The sequence below is a fragment of the Tympanuchus pallidicinctus genome, unplaced genomic scaffold, assembly GCF_026119805.1.
Source record: "Tympanuchus pallidicinctus isolate F22 unplaced genomic scaffold, pur_lepc_1.0 scaffold7, whole genome shotgun sequence".
Lineage (NCBI taxonomy): Eukaryota > Metazoa > Chordata > Aves > Galliformes > Phasianidae > Tympanuchus > Tympanuchus pallidicinctus.
The window spans coordinates 25,201,887-25,225,767 of NW_026294791.1; the positions used below are offsets into that span (position 1 = coordinate 25,201,887).

Sequence of the window (23,881 nt, forward strand, 5' to 3'; positions counted from 1 at the left end):
ATCTTCAACTTGGTGAACAACTTTCTGAAAATACAGGATTAGGATCAACCCATCTTCTCCTCCACCTTGTCCCTTATTCACCCACTAACCAAATTAATCAAGCTTTAAAATACCAGTGATGTCCTAACACAGTGGGACCTGAGAAGACATCTTGTGTCTTGTACTGGTATTGAAACTACAAGCACAAATGATTTCCACTGTTCCTGAACTTAACGTCATTCCGACTTTTGCTCTACCCCATTGCACACAGCTACCTGCTTTCATCAAAACACAACCCAACATCAAAGATACAGGATGGGACTTTCCAATGCTGACATTATCACTTAACTCTCATCTTTATGGCAATTCTAAATCTTAAGAGTCAAGACTCCCTGACCATTAGCTATCCAACTAGCTCTTCTGCAACAACTTGCTTTTATTGCTGTTTTACTGCTTTTAGCACATTACCTTTTCTCTGTGCATGAAATACTTCACAAACGATTTCCTCAGTTCACCACTTGAGAAAATATTATTTTAAAACAGTATTCTTTCTACAGCTGTTTACTATGCAGCCTTCCCTAAATCACAGATATCAGTAGTCTGCACTACATCTGTTTTACAAGAGGTACAAACTAGAAGCTTTCCCATACCTTGCAAAACCCATGAGTAACATATCTGTGTCCAGTCTGAAGGGTACATACCCATTATTATGATGGAAGCCTCACTAGCACAGTTTTGCACTATCATTGATGCTGGCATCCTCAACGTGGAAAACCCAATGAAGATTTTACACTTTTCCTTTAAGGTAAGATTGAAAACAGTAAGAATAAGGAAACAGCCACTAAAATCGAGACAAGTTTAAGGAGACAAAGGTACTCTTCTGCCAAGATACGTAAGTTTTTGGCAAACCAACCTATTTCCACAACCTTTATCAAGACTGATCAGCATTGAAACAAGCAATGGTTCAAGACCAGATGAACTTGCCCAAAGAACCAAATATCAGCTAGGAAGCACACCTGCATACAGAAATATAAATGAAAAAGAGATGAAATTAATTACAACCTAAAGGATCGTACACTGACCACTAGAAATTTTACTCAACTGTTAAAAATGCTTTGAGACACCTCAGATCCATTTACAACAAACAAAACCTGGAATGTACTATGTAGGTTGCTCTGAAATTAACGCCTCCTATTTATATATGAAAACTACAATAGAGCACAACAGCACTATTAGATAGAGCAAATTATCAGCTACAAAACAATGTTTTTCAGTGCAGTCTCCTCTATTAGCTATGCATCTCCAACAGTGATGATCAGGAGCCCGCATGCCGTGCACATCAAAACCTGCACCAGCAGATCTGAGAAAAGACCAAAATATCACATTCTATAAACAAAAACTGCAGCTGCATGTTCACAGTGCAACACCTTTAAACAAAAAAAAACAATCATACCTGCAAGTGGGACCCTACCCAGTTTGAAGCAGCATACATCACTCACTTGAATTAAAGAACTCAATGGCTCAGGCTCTGCAGGATATCCAACTGATATTTCTGTACCACTGCACTCAAAAGAAAAAGGCACTATGGATGCAAGAATTAGCAAAGTTCAAGGAGTACAGAATAGTCCAGAAGTTACTTCACCTTCTTTGTATATAGAAGGTAAAATCCAATTACCCATCATTGACTACATAATAAATGCATTACAGACCCAAGTCTGAGAAGCACTGGAAGAGAGGTGATATTCATGTGTTATCTGTAATAAAAAGTTCTCGCAACATAAGTGCTACAAGAAGGCACTAAGTGGAACCTATGAAGTTCTGTGTTTACCCCCAGTAAGAATACCTACAAATAACAAACACTCTCTGCTTTACTTACTTATTACTGAGCTTAAAAATTTCTATGCTGCTGAAGAGTTTAATCCAGAGAGCCTATAATCCTGAACCATAGCCACCAGGTGTCCAGCAGGGCTACCTCAAAAGCTATCCTGTTGGAGAAGAGTTGAAATGCAACAAGCTTGACTGCACCTCACACAGGCTTTCTGTAATATAACTGAAATAACATCTAGGCAGCTCACATGCAAGTCAGTCATCAGTGTTTTTCTTGGGAAGTGTAAAAAATTACTACAATTTCTTCAAAGATGGGCAGAGATTATTAGCAGTTTTGACTATATAATTTCTTATTTTAATGTAGGACCGTTCTGTAACAATGAGTGAAAATTTCTAGTCTTGCTAAACATCATCACAAACTGTCAGGAACTTCAGTTAGGATGTGTGTACACCATTTGCCAGCATCTGCAACTGCCTGAGCAATAAAACTAGGAATCTGTAACTTCATTACCCTACTAGCATATATTAACAAACCATCAAAAGGTTTAAATAAAATGCCTCCAGAAAAAAAAACCAAAACAAGTTCAGATCAAGTATATCCTAGCAACAAAAATACGTGTCAGAATCAAGCTACATCACACAGAATTAAAAGTCTCTGATCCACACTGCATACAACAGTGTGAAAAAATGCCTGGAGAGCACAGCCCCAAAGGACTACACAGCATTAACCAGAATCTGGATCCTGTACTGCTCTTCATAGTCTACCTATGAAAGCAAAGGATGAAAGAAACTACTCACAAAATGTACAGGATCTCCTATAGGGAAGGGAAAGTAAACAAACACCACCCCACAAACGAACAAAAATTAAGTTGCTTACTGCATATTCTTCTGGTGTAACCTTCAGAACATCAAATACCACTGCATCAAAGCTCTTCTTCAGTTCAGCTGAACCTTTGTCACTCAGAGATTCAGAACTGCTGCTCTTCTGCAGGAACAAACAAAAACACTGATGATATTTTGGTTTCCTTCTTTCTACATTGCCATGAGCAAAATTTCTTTTCAAACACCGCTGTTGCACTTTTTTCCTGTTGGGCAAATTAACAATTAAAAAAGCCACAGAACTTGCTTCCTCCTGACATAAATCACTACAGTCAGAGACTCTCAAATTGGCTCCTGTGGACTTCAAAGGTGGTCCTCAACACACAAACCTTCTATTTCAAGGTTTAGAATTCCAGTGTTTCACTGGGAGAATAGTTAATAAGAATCAAAATCTGAATTTCAAGCAAACAACAAATCACTGCAGGAGGAAAAAAGACAGTTAGCCCCAAAAGAATAGTTAACAAAGAACACTATCAGTCTCTTACAAGCTTTAAAATTTACAAAAATTGCACTGTGACCTACATGTCTGCATTTAAGATGCTTATTATAAGCAATTATGCATTTTTTTAACAATTAAAATTTGAAAGACATAGAGATATAGATGCAAATCTAGATTCTATTCAATCATCACACTTTTGTCCCCACAGAGGATCAGATGCCACATCCAGATGTACATTTCTTGGACATTTATTTCAGAAACGTACACACACAGCAAGTCATCACTTTACTGCCCCATACTTTCCTGTGAAGACCTGAAGAGCTAAACATGCTTTTTCCTTTGTTTCTTCTCACTTTCAGAAAGCTGGTGTAAAGCAAACTCTTGATTAAAAAAGCAAGAAATGAGATGTGGCATGGACAAAAACATCATGAGGGAGCACAGTTACCACAATGCTTCTTCAGCAATGCTTGCTGTAAGCACACTGTAATATGGGGCTGTTCAGTCTGGGGAAAAGGAGGCTGATGGGAGACCTGATTGCTCTTTTCCAAATCTGAAAGGTGCTTACAGCAAGAGCGGGATTGGTCTCTTCACACTGGTGACAGAAGACAGGATGAAGGGAAATGGCCTCCAGTTACTCCAGGGTAAGTTTAGGTTGGATATCAGGAAACACTTCTTTACACAAAGGGTTGTTAAGCCCTGCAATAGGCTCCCCAGGGAGGGTGTTGAGTCACCATACCTGGATGTGTTTAAAAACCTCTGGATGCGGTTTAGCAGAGGGTTGTTAGAGTTAGGGTAGCATGGATAGGTCATGGTTGGACTCAATGATCTTTAAAGTCTTTTCCAACCTAAATGATTCTGTATCTGCAAGTGTCAAGAACAGCAGAGCCTCAAACTAAGTGCCATCAGAGCTCCCATGTCAGTTTTGCTTATGCATTGGAGGCTTCTAAGAGAGAGAAACCTAGCGCTGACACAAGGAGCACTCACAGTCTTGCTGGAACTTCCAACTCTGCAGTGGCAAAGCACACTGAACACAAACCAAAACCCACCTAGTTTTAACTTGAGCTCTTGAGCTCTCTTAACTACTCCTGGGAGGTTGACAAGACACTGACCCACATATTGAAGGCACTTTCTAACAGACCTTGGAATTTTACTAATGCTGTATATTTCAGATCATGGATATTGGCCATATACACAACAAATATCAATGAGTGTTTTTGCCTGTTGTGGAAGCCAAGCTTCACCGCACTTTCAGTAACAACCTGTGCCATGTATACTGATGTTAGGGCAGGAGGGGAGATAGCACAGCATCACTGATGCAGGAAAACAGTTATGCTGCTCCCATCTCTTTTCCTCAGAACCTAATAAAGCAGGTCTTTATGGCTGTGCTACACATTTTGACTTCAGCTTCTCACTCCCAACAAAGAACATGTGAACTCTTTCACAACTCAGCAAACTGAAATTAATTCTTCCCCCCCTTTTAGCACTTCTGTTGCAAAGATAAATAATGAATACACACGTAAATTTAACATTCTGCTTAGCTTCTTCTGACAGTGCCATCTCTCTGAAAAAACCTGACTTAGGAAACACCAAAAACTCAGACATGCATTTTCAGTAACAAAAGTACTGCACTTTCAGTAGCATGTCACTTCCAACATCTTCTTCCTCCTCTTGGTTCAAGAAAAGAAAAACCAACCACAAAAACCCAACAAACAACTGGTTTAAGGCAAATTTACGTGACACTGGTAATTATTACCTTCTTAAGCACAAATCAATTGTACTCAATTTCATCAGACATAACGTAAACATACTGGGTAACATAAGAGCTCTCCTCTAAGAAAGGCTATCAAGAAATGGTCAAACAATACATAACACCATTACAGTGCTTGTGAAGTTTCCAGATGTGATTTGATTCTTTTTCATCACACAACACTTGTCCTTTCACCTTGTTTGTGGTGCATATGTGTGTACAAAGAACATGGAACACCTGTGGCCCTGCTATTAAAATGGATGAGTAAATATATCTATAAAATAAACATGTTTTATATGTATATGTATTAAAAAAAAATATGTTTTAAGGTTCAGACATTTATTCAAGGAAGCAACTGTTGTCAGGACTTAGCAGCTCTTATCACTAGTGAGCTCAGTGTTCTTCAGCACTGTCTCTTCTAAAAAAAGTGAAAAAAAATGAAATCTACTGTTGTAAAAATGGGTTTTGTAATTTGACAGAAGCAACAATAAAATATAATATGCATTGGCAATAAAGCAACTGTCCTCTCTAAGCAGAAAGCTCAGGTTCTTACTGTACATCTGTACGTGCCCATGTATGTATTCAGTCACTCGAGATAGAAACAGCACTTCTGGAAAGATCACTCAAATAGACTGAGGGCAGATCTTAATATCCTTTCAGCCCAAGGCACTTAAGGAAAAAAAAAAAAAAAAAAAAAAAAAAAGCTTTCAAAAGGAGCAATCTGCAAGAAAACAGGTCTTGCAAGCCCTCCATCAGCACCAAGAATTTATGAAGCAGTCACAACTCTCAGCAGTTCTGGCAAAAAATCCTCCAAGTTCTGGTGCTGACTTCAATTTCCAGTCTCAATGAGTGGATGGTAAATGGAAAGCTACAGTGACTTCAAAGCGGGAGAAACAAATGTCAGACTGCCCCTACACACACAGCTACCTATCAGAGGCAAGAACATTTCCCACAGGCCTTGCCAACCTAGCTTCATGCATTAAGAGTATCTATTATTGTTAAAATTCTCAAACAAAAGCTTCCTCGTCTTGACGTGACGGAAGAGAGCACAGAAAAGGCAGTTAGTGGCTATGGCAAGGCTGTCAATTCTAGCTGATGCTTTCTGTTGGCAATCAGAAGTCAGGGGTTTAATTATTCACATCTAAACTGGGGTATATAAAACCAACACATCAAAAACTTCCCATGCCGGACCTGTTGAAATAAAAAATTACTTTTTGGCAAATATAAAAACAAAATTAGCATTTGTGATATTAATTATCCACAGAGTTTTATAATCCTTACCTCTGAAGCAGTAGCTGCAATATTAACACTGCTTGACTGTCCGTTCATTAGGTCCATACTGCCCACAACATTAATCTCCAGCCCTACATTTACAGCAGAAGGATCATCTCCAAGGCAACTGAATGATCATTCCTACAAAGAGCAAAAAGTCAGTTAGAAACTACTTTGCTCAAGCGTGTTAAACAAGACTCAGCATTGAAAAAAAATCCATCGCAAAACAAGAAGTTCCAAAACAGCTACAGCACATGGAGGTCCAAACCTCAGACTCAAACACATATTCTAAGATGATCCACTCAATGTCTAAGGCAAACAGCTGAAGGTTCCATTGCAATCACTTACTCACTGCCAGCATAGACTTTCAGTGCGATGCACAGCAGGTATCATTATGTAAATTTACCCTAACAAAGCTCAGTACACGACCTATGTTGCAGGCTGTTCTTTTCCTTTGACTACCAAAGTAAAGTACACTTAATCTATACTGTATATCTATTACTATATTTTATAGAAAAGATGTTTACTATACAATTTACTAAATGGAAATTAATTAAATTAATATTTTAATATAATTAAATATATTATTAATATATTATTAAATATAATAATATATTAATTAATAATTAAATGGAAATCAATGGATAATTTCTTATATACCTATTCACCACCATCAATTGCAAATTATGCCATCAGAAGCAATTTCAGATTACGAGTGGAATTTGCCTACTTCACCATATGTGACTCATATTGTCATTTGGAAAAAACAAACACACAAACAAACAAACCTCCAAAAGACAGAAAAGAAAATTCCACACACTGATTTTTGATGTATTCCTGCAAGGCTGCATTTGTGTTTAGCTTTCATTCCTACAGAGAAAAGGAAGCTACAGAAAGAGCAAGACTTGAGTAAGACTATCCAATATGTGAAACAGTAAAAACTGGCTTGGGCCTATATTTCATGAGATGCTAGTGCCCCCTAGTGTGAAAAAGACTTATAAATCGGTTTTCATAGGTGTGTGTTCATAACAAACATGACTGTACCCGAATTTTTATGCATTATTTATGGAATCCACTTGAGGTTTGTAGTTTGACTCAGAACTGTTAGGCAGGTTGCAAACAAAAGGCGACGACAGGCAGGTGAATAATATCGAATGACAAAATCACTGCATCAAATATTTAAGACCTTTACAGCAATGGAACAAAGAAAATAATCTGAAAAGCTCGGTCTCCAAGTATGTTAAACAGGTATGCTGTGCTGACAAGGCTGGAAGGCAAGAAACTGCAGTATTTAAATAATAAAATAGCCTCAAAAAAGCAAAAACTTTAAAATGTCATTGTAGGACTGCAATACACAAAGGAGGTCAATTGAAACGGAGAACCACAGGGTGAATTGCAGCCAAACACTACAGCCGCCAGGTATTTCTGGGCAGTAACAGCCCTCAGCTGACCTGCAGCGTGCTGTGCTTCAGAACAGCCATTCACAAGCTGAGGTTTTGAGGTTTTGTTTAAGAAACATGGATGGAATTATCTTTCACAACACAGAAAACACCGCCCTCTGCTTTAACATTACATTCCCAGCCCATAGACTGTATTTAAGATTATGTTTCCTCCACTAAAAATAGCAGCTAAATGTATTATACTAACAGTCCATGCAAAAGGGAAAAAACCACCTCCTGTTTGGCTTGTAACTGGTTTTGTCACTGTCATCCTCCCGTCCCAACTGTCTCTCACACTGCCTCATATTTGCAACCACTCAGCTCCCGACCTCTTCTTTCCTACATACTCTTCACATGCTGTTGTCCCAACTTCATTTTATTCTCTGCTCAAAAACCAGCCCTTAAGAACACACATTTGTAATGACTAATGATGAGGAAAATTAAAACCGCACCATTTCAACATACTACAAAGTTTACCAAGTATCACATAAAGCCCATTTTCAACTAAGGACCACACGTTCGACTGCTATCTCATAGATACTCACTTCTTTTTCTTCAGTGAGGGTAAGGAGTAAAAATGAATTAGGGGAAGAGAAGAGCTTCTGGTAAGCAAAGTGAAAGCAAAGTTTTGTTTATTTGCTCCATGGAGGGAATTGGAGGGTGCTGTTTGTTTTCGTTACGGCACAGCATAATTGGTACTTCCAAAGAAATTACACTCATTAGAGAAGCCCATGGAGTTGGCAGTACAACCTAATCTAATCCAATCCCACTATTAGTAATAAGGTTGAAGCCCAGTTTGATGATTAATGCCACACAACCCATACACACTAAGATAAGCTCTAGCAGCCTTGCCTCCACCAGCTCCACGTTTCCTAGTGCAGTATCTCAAGCCTTATCCTTGCTTCCTTATCACAACACCTCCAGCTTCCTACCTGCATCCCAACTTATTACCAGATTTGTTTGCACCCTCCCATTCCAAGAGCCAGATGGAAAAGCACTCACTGCCATGCTGAAGGAACACAGCACAAGCTCATTCACTTACCAGCAGGATAAACAGAATAGGTAAACATGGAAACTAGGTGAGGGACTTTCCACTGTACAGCTAGAGCATAGAGATGGTGCACATTGACCTGAGATCTTTTGTAACAGTCAGTGTGTTGGAACTTGTAGGAACTGTGCTGACCGAGAATGACTGAAATCCGCTGCTAAAGTAAGAAGTGGCACCAGACAGGAAGGCAGAGAGCAACCATATATGCTCCAGAAAAGTAAATGTCTTTCTCTTTTCCTTTTTCAGTTGCCCAGCTATCCCAGGTCAGACAGCATGGGCTACAATCTGTCCTGCAACCAGAAGAGGAGGCAGGAACTAAAGCATACCTAGTGCACAGACTGAGCGCAGAGCTGCAGAAGCCAGCTGCCCACCTGCTGTCTTAAATCACAGCAGCCTCACCGAGTTACAGCCAGTGCTGGATTCAGTGCTTTATCTTGGCTTCTGCCACTAAAACAACAGCTCTTGTAAATTGTGCAATGAGAACTTAAAGATAGTCCCTCATTTAAAAGAAATATATATATATCAGTAGATTTTACATGAAAATCACTTAGAAAAAGTCTGCATTAAAAAGAAACTGAGCTAGCAAAATAAAACATTTGGCAACTAGGCTGCACTGTATGTAACAACACTGTCCATGCGATCTTAATTTCATACCCATTGCCACATTCTGATATTATCTTTGAATATATTTACACATACTTCTTCCCACTTCATTAATAAATAGCAAAAGGGCAGAAATAGCACTGAACTGCTATTGACTAGCATTTACTGACTTCAAAGTTCCAGAACTCACAACATTAAAACTGTGCCTATGAAAGACAAATTTAATACGAAATCATACTCCTCCCATAACAATAACAGCTCATGGCAACAATTTTGGCTGGTGTCTCATTCAAGGCAAACAAAAAGAAATCCCAACCTTGAAGTAATTAAGCATTTTGCTTGCTATCCTACCCTTCTGCTTAACACTGCAGTAAGCAGTGAAGAGCAATATCACAAAGTGATTCACAGTGTGAAACGACGTACCACACTGCAGCAGTGAATCACACATCAGTTTTCAGTGTGTACTCAGTATATCCAGTTACAAAGAAATGAATTACACTGAATAATTTGAACTTTCAGCATTTGTTCTTTTTGGTTTAATAAATGCCTCTGTCCTCAGAAATGTATTAAGAACGGAACTGAAAGATTTATATGCAGTATGAAATACTCAGAGATGCTTTTAAGCCAGTCTAAAGCCTGGGCTATTAGATACCCCACACGGTATCTTCCCACCTATTCATGCCATGCATACCATATTTTAAAAAGGAACCCAAAAATACTGAAGATTTGTCATATCCAAAGAAGGGAAATGTCTTCACTAAGCAGGGATGCCACCTTCAGCGAGCCACAGTTATTCTGTAGACTCACTCAAGGCAGCATTTGAGGATCACTCCATCACAGGAAGGTGCCTAACAAGATGCCTAATCTCAAGTCCCTTCCAGTGTAGAATCCAGAGATACTCTTGTCAAAGCTTTGGCAAAATATTAGCTGTAAAACATACTGTCCAAACAACACTTTAAAAGCAAAATCTAACGTTACATTAAAAAATTGTCTGCTAAGCATCTGGAATGGTACAAACAGCTTTGAGGAAGCACATCCACATAGCAATTTAATGAATAACTCAAGAGTCAGGATGACCAACATTTTTGACCATATTATTCATAATAGAGGTACAAAATGTCAATGTTTTGTTCACAGATTCCCATGAAGGAAAAAAGAAATGCTCTGCATGGCTTATGATCAACTACAAATGTGGAGCCACCACCAAGGACTTGAGGACCAAAGCACTGTAGAACCCAATGACCTCTTTAACATGAGATCAGGAGCTTAAGTTGATTGCATGGAAACTCTCAGTGGTATTTTTCATACTGTACAGAAAAAAGCTAGTTCTTCCTAAACAAGGAACAGAAAAATATTGGGCTTCGCTGTCTTCACTTCCCCATGTGCACAGTACAGCCCAGCTAGGCTTAGCTATTCCACACCATGCCCTCAACATGCTTTGATGAAATCTTGTGGCCACTCTGGATCTGAGCCCTTAGATTCTTAGTTATAATTGTGTTTTTTCCAGTATCACTTGACACTTCTTAAAGTAACATTCATTTTTATCAGTGAACACAAAACACGCTTCAATGAAACAAACCCCAGTTCCTCAAGTTCTTCTTTCACACCCACCTCCTACGTGCAAAGTCAGATCTCTCTGCCTAGAAGTACTCTGTGGAACTGCTTCTGCATTTAGGATGTTTCACTGCCCTCTTCTCTTGAATGTGTAAACACAAAACAAGTCAATCTCGACTTCCTTCTCACCATGCATAGCTACAAGAGCATCTATCGCAAGCACTCTGCACACCAATTTCTACTTTACATGAAGAACACCTAAAAGTGCTCGTTTTTTTGGGTGTCAGGTTCCTGTTTGTTCTCCAATTCCCATTAAGCAATTCAAAACTAAAATCTGTCTGCTAAAAGGTCACAAACAGTACGACCTATGTAAATCCAACAACACTAAAAACACAGAAGAATTAAAATACTGCTTTTTTAATCCACTCTCCAGATACTTTTCCCTTGATCTTTATAACATTACACATTTATGAAATACCTTTCCGTCTTATTAAGACAAACACGGGCTACAGTTCCCATAAGATCACCATAGAGATGTTGTGACTCACCCAGGTAACGAGCTGCATCTTGAACAGAAAGCAGCACAAAGAATCCTGCTGACTCAACCCAACTCAGTACGAATGCTGGGGCACCTCCTGCTACCCACACCAAGGTGGCAGGTGGAGGTTCTGGATATCCTGCTACATGGCAGTGCTGCCTGCAAGCTGCTGCACAGCCAACTTCACTCTGCCTGCAAGTGGTTCAAATCAGCCTGGGGGCACGCAGGAGCCAAGGAAGTACAAAGTACACTGGCACACAGGCGTGACGGTCACCACAGGATACCTGAACTGGCACCAGCTGCCAGCAGGGTGAAGGCTGATCACACTGCTTTTCCTTTCAATTTGGTGCACACGCTCCTCAGCACGCCTAGAAGACCTGCGTATGTAAGGATCACAGTTAGTGAAGGAACACTTTATCTAACAGCAAAGAAATATCCCTTATTTGCTAGGCTGTATGTTGTCTGCCTTGTAACAGGAAAGAGTCTGGAAGCAGCAAAAACACTGCACTGTGATAATGAGTCATAGAATCACAGACTGGCCTAGACTGAAAGTCCCTTAAACACGTTTTAACTCTGTTTACAGCAAGCATGATACTAATAAGAGGTAGTAAAACGCATGAAAGCTGGTAAGTAGAAACATTCACAGTAGAGGTGAAATAAAAGCTCAAGCAACTTAGTATAAACCCACACTCCTGCAAGAAACTTGCACTGAAATGCTCAAATCCCAGACCTAAAACTTCACCTACTAAAAAGTCTCCAGTCAGACATGAATCTTGGCAAAGCGTTTGATAAGCTGACACAGCTGGCAAGGACTAAGATAAGAGATCCCAGGAGAAGACAGGCAAGTGGATAACAGCATGACAAAATCTGAGAGACAGAGCATAATTCTGAAGATAATATTAGACTAGGAAGAGATTACTAACAGTTATTAAATACCCAACACCAGTACAAGCATCAGTAGAACAATACAACATTGGGAAATAGAGGAAAGCAGAGTAACATAAGCAGGAATAAAGCCATCTGGTGGACAAGAAAATGAAAAATGAAATTCAATCATTACAGGATAATCCCTGTAAAATTTTTGCTCAGAGTCTCAACATATCATTTGGAAATGACTAATGCCTCCATTAGTTCAGTCAAACACTACTGCCACTATATTTCATGAGACTGACTGCTGTACTCTGTGTAGCTCTGGTCACTCACCTTCTAAAAGATTTGAACCCAAACGTGTGATGCAGGGAAGGGGTTCCACGTTGATGGAAGATTCCATTAGAGAGGAGGAAACGGAAGCCTCAGCTTGCTTATGCTAACAAAACTGAGCCCAGCGAGAGGATACACTTGCTACGTGTAAATTGCAGGAGGGTAAAGCAGAAGAGCATGAATAAAATGTAAATTTATGCTTAAAGTCAGAATAAAACAAGTTCTTGAAAAGTGCTTGGAGAACAGTATCAGAAGAGGAAAAAAAAACAACCCATAGCTGTTTCAGTTGATACCAGACTCTTTCCTGAAAGAAAGCATGCAATACAGCAACTGCAAGAGCAGTTCAGCTAAACCAGTAACAGACTCCTTTCTTCAGTGGCTCAGCTGGGCCTACTGCACTCTCAAAGCACCCCTGCTCTCCTCAAATAACTCAGCTGCTCCACAGTATGTCACACATGCACTCTTTCCCTAAGCAGCTGTTGCACAACAGTCAGTATCAGCTGTTCAAGCTCCATCAGAGACAAAATAAAGAACGAATAGGAAAAAAAAAACATGTTTTTATTAGGTTTTACATTTAGAATTAAGTCTTTAAAGTATAAAACAATGCTTTATTCAAATATGGTCCTTAACTTAGATCCCCCTCTCTCTCTCCCTACAAAAGGTTTTAGCCTTTGGACAAACAAACAAGTGAATTTCTCCTTTTTTAAGCAAACACTATCTGCAGAGTCCACCATGCATGCATTCACATTCTGGACAACACAATCATCACTTAGATCTAGAAAAAAAAAGGTAGAAGTAAAATTAAGGCAATTCACATTAAAGTGCCGTCTCATATCTTACTCAATTTACAACTACCAAGATTACTCCTTCATGGTGCTCCAGTAGTCAATGCTCTTCTCTTTTATACACAAATAGGAGATTCTTACTGTTCTAACCTCTGTCATTCAAATCTGCCCACACCCAGCAGAGATGAACTGACTCATAACCATGAAGCTACAGCTTAGGGCTTCCAGCACATGGAAGATACCAGAGCAAAAGGCAACGCGTTCTTGCACTAGCATTGGCACAGCTGCCAGCAGCAGCAGATCCTGGTGCTCCCACAATGCAGGAGTGAACTGAGCAGAAAGAAAGAATCATCACAAGTGACAAGCAGGCCAAAATCCTGACCGTGTGTTTCATGTGCTATTTAAGCTCAGCCTGAAGTTGTAAGAGATTTGCTTTCTTTCAACAAAAATGTAGAGATACAGAATTTTAAGGCAAAACAAGTTCACTGCGCAAGAACTTAAGAAGTTTATGCTCCAAAATTATCATGTTCCTCAACTCTGTTTTTTCAGAGACCTCTATTCCATTCTGTAAGTCTTCAGGAAGGACACTGCATAAAGGAGTGTTTTATTCCTTTGGACTTGGCTGTTATTTTATAGCTGCTGTCAGAACAGCCTAACATCTAAAATTACAAGGCAGTTTGTTTTCCTCACTTACTCCAAGAGGGAAAGAATTAGGGAACCAACAAACATAAGCACAGAAAGCACAACAAATACATTAAGGTCTCACCTTCTTCCACCTCCCCCTCCAGAATGCAAGCCTATTGATAGCCTGTTTCAGAAACACTTCTTCAAACATCTGAAGAAGAGATTCAGGCTCGCTCCTTCAGGAACAGGAGGACAATCCCCAAACAAACAAAACAGGAGAAATTGTATCCTGAAGACATTTTTTGAAAGATAGGAGCTATTGGCATTTCCTTGCCTGAATAAAAGGTACAGAGAAAAGAAACGGGAACAATTTCAACTAGAGTCAGGTACTCTCATGAATTACACAGTTCTGCAAGACTACAAGAAAACCTTTCCACAATCTGCTTTTCCAGGCCTCCCACCACAGGGCCTTATAACAACCTGTTCTGTTTGCAAACAAGTAGAACAGTAAAAGACTGACGATGTGCTGATTAACTGGTGTTCAGTTTGCAAAATATTTTTGTTACGCATTAGATATGCAGTCATACATTAGTGCAAGCAGCAACAGAAGGATACATCCATAGACAACGCACTCTGAACAGAAACATCACACTAAAAAACTTGTACCAACAGTGCACTGAATGCCCTTAGCATGAATTTCAGGAACTGTCAGCAGCATCACTACAACTCACGCACCAAAAGCACATGAAGTGATGAAAGCTGAGACTAAGGAGCTAGGCATGGAGTATTACATAAAACTACATATCACATGGGCATGCCACGAAAACTCGCTTTTCCATGCAGCTCTTTGAATAAGCCTCTCTAAAACAGTGTGTGCTGCAGGCAAAACTGGCAACAGCCACATAAACACAACACAATCATCCCAGGGCCAGGCTTTTAGCAAGGTGGAGACAACAAAGCTCAAACTCAACTGCTTGAGTTGTACTCAGCTTGTACTCAAGTTGTACTCAACAGTAGTTGAGTACAAGTTTACAAGACTGCAAAATTCAAGTCCTGGGATACACATCTGCCTCATCGACACATTATTTGTACGATGGGACAAAAAGAGAGGCTTCACATTTATAGGAAAGAAGACACAACTACTCTATCTTACACTATAACTGATGAGGAAGAAAATACTGCTGAGGGAATATTTCACAGTAATTTATGTCAAGCTGTTAACAGACAAAGAGGATCATACTTTGACAGGAAATCCAGCACCACAGCCTGCTTCAGAATTCAGTTTTCAGAGAGATGAGTGAAGTTCATCTTACCAGCAACACTTGGGATGACGTTTCAACAGTTTTCTCTATAACTCCCTTTTAACATCACGCACCTATGTGGAAATTTGTACAGCTGCTATAGAACTGGTGCTAACAGGAAACAATCCGACAGCTTCTCAATTGCCCCATTGGTATGATGAACATTAGGTGGAAATAAAACAGACATTTGGGGAAGAGAGCTGAATTTTCTGTGCCAGTGAGCTCTGCCTGTGTCAGAATGTATTTGTTTACGAAAGTTTGTCAGCTTTTTCCAACTTCTATAAGCAAACAATACACAGATAGTTGCTTACCCATCCAAGCAGAAATCTCTTCTGCACTCATCACTCCCCTTGGAAGAACCTCAGTAAGCCAAGCAACTGATAAGCAAGCATATAAAAACCTCAAACACCAACCACTAATATTGAATGCTTCCCCTCACCTCAGAGCAGCCAGTAACTACTGAGTACCAAAGCATCTGTCTGAGAAAAGTAAAACATGATACAGAAACTGAGCAAATCCAAGTTAATGCACGCACATATGTAGGACTTCAATAAATCAAACAGATGCTACTGACTGATACTGGAAACCAAGCACGTGTTCATTTCTACTCTTGTGATTTAGAGTAAACACTTTCATGAAGGATAACATATTATTGTACATTATCAGATCTGGTCATCAAAACAAATTTATACTAGACAGAAGGAAAACCTCATCTCTTTAGATACTCAAGGCAGATAGGAATTTCTTTGGAAACATGAAGTTCTGGTATAACCACCTCATTTCTTGTGCACTAACACAGCTGAAGCACCAGAAAACAAAACAAAACAAAACAAAAAAACCCTAAAAGCAACTTAAGGTAAATGGAAAGTACAAATGAGAGCCCTGCTGGAGCTATTTCTGAGCCATCTATCTACATTATTGATGAAAGGATTTGCTCTAAAGAAGAAATGACATCATAAATACCTACATAGTTTGTAGAACTTGTATAATTGATGTAGAAAGCAATGTTTTCCAGAAAGCATCAAAAAGGCATTGAGATATAAAACATTTGAAAAGCAAAGCTGGCAAAGTGCAGGAAGCAACTAAGCAGAAATACCTGCACACCTCTAACAGTAACGAAGGCAAACCTCAAAGTCCTGGCTGCAAAACAGAGGGAAAAATACTGCAGCAGAAAGATAAATAATAGTTATTTACAGCATGTAAGACAACTTTAAATTAAGTAAGGACCATGGAAATCAAGTAATATCCTAAAGCACTTCCTATAGAGGCAGAAGCGTGTTATTTTATGAGCCATGCTTGAAAGGAATGCAGAAATCATTAGGTGCTAAAGGTGCACACATCCTTTTGCTCTTCATGGGATTGCATGACAATACGATCAGTGTAGCAGGGAAACAGAACACAAGTCTGGACTGAGTCTACCAGCATTAGAGAAATAAATGCAAATATGTGCATACATATATACGAGGTTGACTGGCCTGTGTGGTTTGTTGGCACCTGAAGCAAGCAAGAAGATTCCTACAGTTTAAATATGCCTCTAAGTGCATGGCAAGCAATGACAGAACAGCATTTGTTGGTCTTTTCAGCACCTAGGAGTCAACCCCAGTTATTTATCCCACACACAAAGATTGTTCCAGCATGCTTTCAGTAGAGTGTATCATGAAGGATTTTTAGGATTATTCCTGCACCGTAAGCTCAGTACAGTAAGCTCACAAGTGACATTTGTCCAAGTGCTACTTGGAAGTCCGGAATAGTCAAGGGGATGACTGGATAATTACTACTCAGACATATGCTGCAGCTTAAGATAGGCAGCTGTGCCCATTTCTGCCAAATCAGTGCATGCGTTAAGAACTGATTCAGTTACAGAGATGTGCAAGCTGGAAACCTGGATGCAGAAGGAATGACAAGGCAGACTGCAGACAATACAAATTTGGTAAAGGTTTGGAGCAGAATGGCATTTTGAATGGCAATACCCTGTTTCACAGCAAATAAAGTTAAACATGCTGTTTAACTAAAAACAAGCTTACATTCATCTCTGTGTTAGACTTTCTAGCTCATAAAAGGTAAATCTTGGCTTTGCTACAACACGTGGATTCACTCCATGAGACGGCAGGCTATCACAATTACAAATTGAAACAGCATTCTTATACGAGCATTCTGTCACGTTAATTGCATCTTCACAAAGCCCAGTCTGACATCCTCCACAACGAAAAAATAACAACAAACCCACACACACCAGAAAGGAACCTACTAGGAGTCATTACTTCAGTTCCTATTAAAAACTGCAGATCTTAGCACACTAATTAGTAAATGCTTTGCTTTTCTTTCCAGGATCTTCAAACCTGCACAGAGCTAAAATAAAGGAATAGTTTAGATTTTGGGGACATCATAATTAGACGAAAGCATACATCATCAGATCCTAAAACATTTACCATGTAAGCTCTTCTATTCTCTGGCAGTTTGTAGCAAGAAAGCTCGCAAGAGCTCTTTCCAAAAACATTTCACACAACAATTCTTCCTTGCCTTCACTGAGGGGCCCAAACTAATTAACAGCACTTGTTTTACTCATAAGCAATGGAAATTAGACACTCTGGAAAAGCAATGAAAGCTAATTCTTGACTTCATCTAAGTGGAAATACATTTCTTGAGATCCATAGACTGTATTACACACTTGAGAGTTTTAAAAAATATAAATAAATTTTAAAAATGAACAAGAATTTAACCACCCAAAGAAATGCACAGCTTGGCCAAGACAAGCATTTTTTCTATCACAAGATTCACCTGGAACAGGAAGAGAAGTAAGGAAAACCCACCACCTTCATAGAGTTTTAACACTATAACACTTCGTATCAGTTCTATGAAAGATTCAGCTAATGCTGCTCAGATTTTGGAAAGACAGGAACCGCAAATAGTTCACTGAGGAAAAAAAAAAAAGAAGAAATAAAGATAGATGCCTTTTTTTTTTTTTTTTTTTTTTTACAGTTCCAAAAACCCTTCTTTAAATTAAGGTGTTTCAGTTCTGTCTAAAGCCAAGATGATCTGTTTTAGGGACTCTTTCCCTACCTGCAGCCTTTCATAGAATCACTCAGGTTGGAAAGGACCTTAAAGATCATGAAGTCCCACCACGACCTGACCATACTACCCTAACTCTAACAACCCTCTGCTAAATCAGGTCCCTGAGCACTTTCCTGTCACAGTGACTTAACAACTTGCTGCTCTTTATACAAGCTAGCAATGTGTTCTTCCATGTGGTGCTATAAGCAAGTTGCCTTTCACCTGATGGCTAAAAAAGCCAGTACCTTGGTAGCAGTATGAGCACACTCCATTTCTGAACTTCAGATTCAACTTGCCAGGCTGAGAAGGTTCATTCTCATCATACTATCAAAACATAAATGAGAGCCAACCACCTCAAAAGGAATATTAATATCTCATGGAACACCAGCTCGAAGGCAGCTGCCCACAGTAAGGCCTGAGTGGTTTTGGCAGGTCCTACATTTTGGACACAGCTTCACCACTTAGAAGCTATGAGACTGTAATAAGTCACACTAACTTATCTTCCATTGCCTCTGAGACCACGGAGGGAAAACCACCTCGGCACAAAGAGCACAAACCAGCCACCACCCTAAACACAGTATTCACACAGTAGTTTATTTGCAAGACAGCTTTGTGATCTATTTTTTTCACCAATAGCAGAACAGGGTTTTGCAGCAGAGCGGTGCACAGCATCGCTAATGACCACTACATCTGACAGAGCTGGCAGGCAGCAGCCAGTAGAGCTGTTTCACCACACAAACTGGCACATCAGATTGCTTCCTCATCACTGAGGAACAATGCAACCTCAGCATCTGTTCACTCTTGGGACCCAGCTGCATGCTCAACCCAGCCCCATTCTGAAACGACGAGCAGAATTTGCGAATGGCTTCTCCAACTGAGGAAGGACTCCTTCACCATTATATATTTACTATTTGGGGATCCTTATTAGAAAGTGTTGGCTTTCTATGGATTAGAGAAGATACCAACCATGAATTCCCAAACATTACCATTTTGTTCCGGTAAGCAAAGAGCTTCAATCAATATTAGTAGAGTCATAAATACAGAGAAAGCCACAAAGAAATACTCATCTGCTATTCTAGTGATAAGATCACAGCAACACAGCCCAGTGCCCCAGGGAAATAAGATATCCAATTCCATTAACGATGTGGAACGCAAGAGGGAAAGCAGACACCAGAGAAAGTGCGAAACCAGCAACAAAAACTTGAGGTGCTGAAGCCCTTTGCTTCTGCTCATCTTCCCTCTCTCGCTCCTACCAGAACAACACCTGTGACACTCGGTGCCAGCACAGAAAGCTGACACCCAGAAGCCACACAGACTCCACAGTGCCCCAAGACAGCAAGAGAATGCTTTTTTCCTGCTCCCCAAAGAGATCTCACTTATGTAGTCCAACTCCACTACTGCTTGGTTCTGTGTTTGCACTTCAGATTACCACTTCATGCAAAGAATACATGCAGCCATTGGGTTTTTTTTTAGGTCATGAAAAATAAGAGCTAGCTTTTTTTCCACTCTCAAATAGTACAGCCAAAATACTTAAAGCCTTCAGCTTTCCTACGGAATACTTTTCTTTATAAATGAGGGATTTAACAGAAGTTAAATAACAGTGCAATAGGATAGCGAGACATTTTCCATGTTAGTCACCTCAATTGTTTATCAAACAAGCTTCCCTTTTTAGCAGCATCATTTAAAACTGGCTAAGTAGATTTTATGTTCATCTAATTTAACATAACTACATCTCACTTATTACATTGCTGTTATATAAAATCTGTATGGAATGACATTTCCATCACAACAGATTTCCCATTTTCCTAAACTACCCTTTAAATGAGCTTTTTAGCCTCAGCAACACGTCCAGGCCACATCCTTACTGTCTAACAACTAAGCTACAGAATTGAGATCAATGATTACTCCTCATCAAAACTGTCATCCGCAACTCATGAAGGTTCTCATCTCTGCTACTGCAAACCTTAACTCGATTTCCAATTTGCACACCCAGGCTTTGGGCTTTTAACGAGCACATGCCATAAGCATGCAGCTCTGCTTCCACACCCACAGGCATTTCAGTTTTCTCCCATGAGTTCATCAAACTGCACAGAAAAGAGCACCATTTCACAGCACGCAGCCCAGCTTGTCTGGGGTTTCTCTGTGTGTCATGGCATAATGCCTTCTTAAATACCTTACAACTTTGAATTGTACATACAATAAATCATTTGGGAACATACAGTAACAAACACACAAGTAGTCCCCTTCTCCCTCTTCCAGTCACACTGCATTTGTTCACAAAAAGAGAAGAAATTAAAGCAGTTCAGAGTGTTAAAAAGATGCCTGAAAATTATTGTGGAGCAGCACAGGTGAAGTCCCTGAACACTGGCTCAAACAGATTTAATTGAATACTTCTTTCAGTAGAAGTTGGATTGCCTTCCCTGAAGCATGAACTAAGTCCGAATGAAGAAACCTCTCCATCGCTAAGACAGCAAAAGAGTCAAGACTGACTTTTCAGAGGCATTAAACACAAGTTGCAGCATGAAATGCAGTCTGAGTTCAGTCATTCCTCAGACCCTATCAGCACTAAGAAGTCAGCTGGCTAATTAAGTGCCAGGCAAGCCATTACATGAAGGCACTGAGGAAACGCTATCTGCAAGTGGGTCCTAAAGCATACTACCTGCTTATGATGCCATTCTTCAAAGGCAAAGATAAGTTGTACCTCAAAAGCAGTTTTTCTACTTCTTTAGTATCACTTTAATATACCTTCAACTTTATAAAACATCACAGAGCTGGCATCCACTTCAAGAGAAAGCAATATTGACTAGTTTTTTTGTTTGATCTCCTGACTGCAGTTTGGTTAAGATCATTTTCCTCCCCAGTCATTTAGATGCATCCTGGGTAGACACTTTGAGCTCTTGAATACACATTGCCACTCTATTTACACAATTTCCACAAATAAACTTTCTGCCAGCACAGCAAGACCTACACAATGGCATTACACAGCATAAAAAATAACCAAAGAATCACAATTTCATACTGTGATTAAATTTGGCCCTTCTGTAATGAAGACCTTGTCTAACCCAACACAATACAAGCAGCCTTAAAAACTCTGCTATTAGCATGACTAGGAAAGCTCTATACTAGATTGCCTCAGAAACAAAGTTACTGTGCTCAAGGGATGAGAAAAGCACTTCTAACACAGCATTTCACCAGGAGCAGCAACATTTATCATCAAAATGTATCTGGCACACTTTGCTCAAAATCAATCCAAACCAAGCCTAGGCTTGGGGGTGGGGAGTACTAGATTAGAAGGAATTATGCAGCATTAATAGGGTAAACAACCAGGGAAGTTGTTAGCCAAGCACTTTTCAAACAGGAAAGAGGAGAAAAAAAATGTTGTAGAGGGACATTGGCTACTACTGTATAATACAAACAGAATGCAGTTTCATTCTAGAAAATGCACGCCTAACAAGCAATGCATGGTGTATTAGAAAGCAATAATAATAATGCTTTATATCCAGGATATCTTTATCCTCCTCCTACCATCAGGCAGACCTGCAAGGCCTGGGTTTTGACCTGCCCAGCAACCAGCCTGAGTATCTGGCTGCTCACTACCTACCACCTTTATGGTTCTCAAATACAGGATCAGAGTGGACAGCACAGCAGAAATCTTACTACGCCTTCAGGAACTCTGCTCTCTGATCCCTAGGAGGTATGTGGAGGTCACTTCAACCACATGGGATAACTGAACCCAATGGACTCTACTACTCCTAAACCAACAGGCAGTTTGGAAAGGAATCGCAGATATTTCCATAAAACTTTCATCAGTAAGCATTCCACCATTACTCAAAGCTACCTGTAAGACAAGCCTGACACCAGATGCCAAAACAAACGTGCCACTGTACAGAAATGTGAGCATTATCCTAAATATCCTAAAAATAAATGAGACAGCTTACACAGGGGGAAGCCACCACTACTCAGGTTTGCTTAGCAATAAAGCTAGGGAAAAACCAGCTGCTAACAGAAGGCAAGGCTGTCAGCAGATTGGCCCAGACTTGCTAGGACAGTAGCACATTTCTGGTGCCCTGTAACCACGCAGAGAAAGCTAATTGCATGACAGAGTAGGACAGGAAATACAAAGACTGACTCACCCACTTAACTATATGCTTTACCAGCACACCTGATTATATTAGAGTTATTAATTACTAACAGTACAAAACTGGGATGTATTAATAGGGGGGAAAAAAAAAAAAAAAGCAACCAAGAAGCAGCCCAAATCATTGTGTTATCTTTTATGGATTTAGACTGTCAAACTATTAATACATATTTTGAAATCCAAGATGTCCACCTAAAACTTAACATACGAGCTGACTGCAGATACTTTTGGAAGGCAGACAAACACTCTGAAGCCTTCTGGATCGGGTTTTGTATGATCAGATACGTGTCTCTACTACCAAGTTTCCAGTAACATCCTCATTTTCACTCCAGCCTACTGAAAAAGAGGGACAACTACAAAACTGAGCTTCAATTTGGAGCAATTTTCAAAAGCAACGCAAAGATCCTGTAATTCCTCAAATGTTTCTGGATGAAATGCAATAAATATTAACTTCACAAAGGACTAATACGTTTTTACCCAAGTTCCTAGACTTGCAAACCCTGCTAGGGATCCAGGATAGAGCACAGCTTGTGCTCTAACATCAGAGATGAATGCTCCACATGCTATAACCAGTGGGACAGATGACCCACTTTGATTTCAGCTGGTTTGTGGGAACTCTGATCCGGCACTGCCAGCTGTCTCTGCCACTGATCACTGTTTTCCATTCCTTTCTCTGCCATGACCTCAGCACAAGACTTTGTAGGTCTGCAGAAGAAACAGTTTGGAAGAAACTACCAAACTGAAAAAAAGCAAGGGAGAAAAAAAAAAGAAGAAAAAAAACCTTAATTTCTTAGTTGGGTAGGTCTCCTGGTGCAGTTCACCTTACCAGCATTTCTGTTAAAATACTGTGATAGGTGAATGGCAAGAAAAAAGCTGCCACTGAAAAATGCATGAGGTCAAAACCTGATGTCAATTACAAACCAACCTCAGCTGGTTACAAGGGTGGAAAACTCCAGCTTTGTCAAGCAAGTGACAGAGCTCAGCAGCAACTGTAAGATCAAACCAGCAACCTGTCAATGAAATGAACTCAAAACAAGTTTTTTTAAAAAAATTTATACATTTATGTACAGCTGACAAGCCAGAAGTCCACCTGCGGTTATGTCTCTTCACTTGGAACAAATTCAGACATCAGCTTAGCAAGAAAAGCTTTGAAAATGCAGGCTTTTAGCTTTTCATTGCAGGTTTCGGTCTGCCTGTATGTTAAATATGAAAAGTTTCTATCACAGCAGAAACTGTGCCCTGCACTAGACCTGCTTATTCACTTCTTGGTCCAGCTCCAGTAATTCTGTAACGTTACACTGCTTACTCTGGACTTAAATGAAAATATGATACTATAGTTTAGGCAATTATCCCAAGCCCTGGGCACCTTAATAATGTGATAAAAGCAAACTAATTTACAAATTGCATTAAGATCACTTTCTCAGGATCTCTGCCAGTTTCATCTAGCCACTATTATC

The 23,881-nt window shown here is 39.7% G+C and overlaps 1 protein-coding gene across 12 annotated transcripts in view; it reads right to left on the bottom strand.

Annotated features, from left to right (window-relative positions):
- RALGPS2 (Ral GEF with PH domain and SH3 binding motif 2) overlaps positions 1 to 23,881 on the bottom strand; it is a 109,637-nt gene that overhangs the window by 80,103 nt on the left and 5,653 nt on the right. For 9 of the 12 annotated variants that reach the window (XM_052665851.1, XM_052665850.1, XM_052665855.1 and 6 more), the window contains 2 exons: positions 6,153 to 6,284; positions 2,684 to 2,812 (listed from right to left, as the gene is read on the bottom strand). In XM_052665851.1, coding sequence (XP_052521811.1) covers positions 2,684 to 2,812; positions 6,153 to 6,209 — 186 coding nt within the window. In that variant the 5' untranslated portion in view covers positions 6,210 to 6,284. Of the gene's footprint in view, positions 1 to 2,683; positions 2,813 to 6,152; positions 6,285 to 11,335; positions 11,532 to 23,881 lie in introns of those variants that run through there. The other 3 variants (XM_052665857.1, XM_052665854.1, XM_052665852.1) reach the window with 2 other exon arrangements.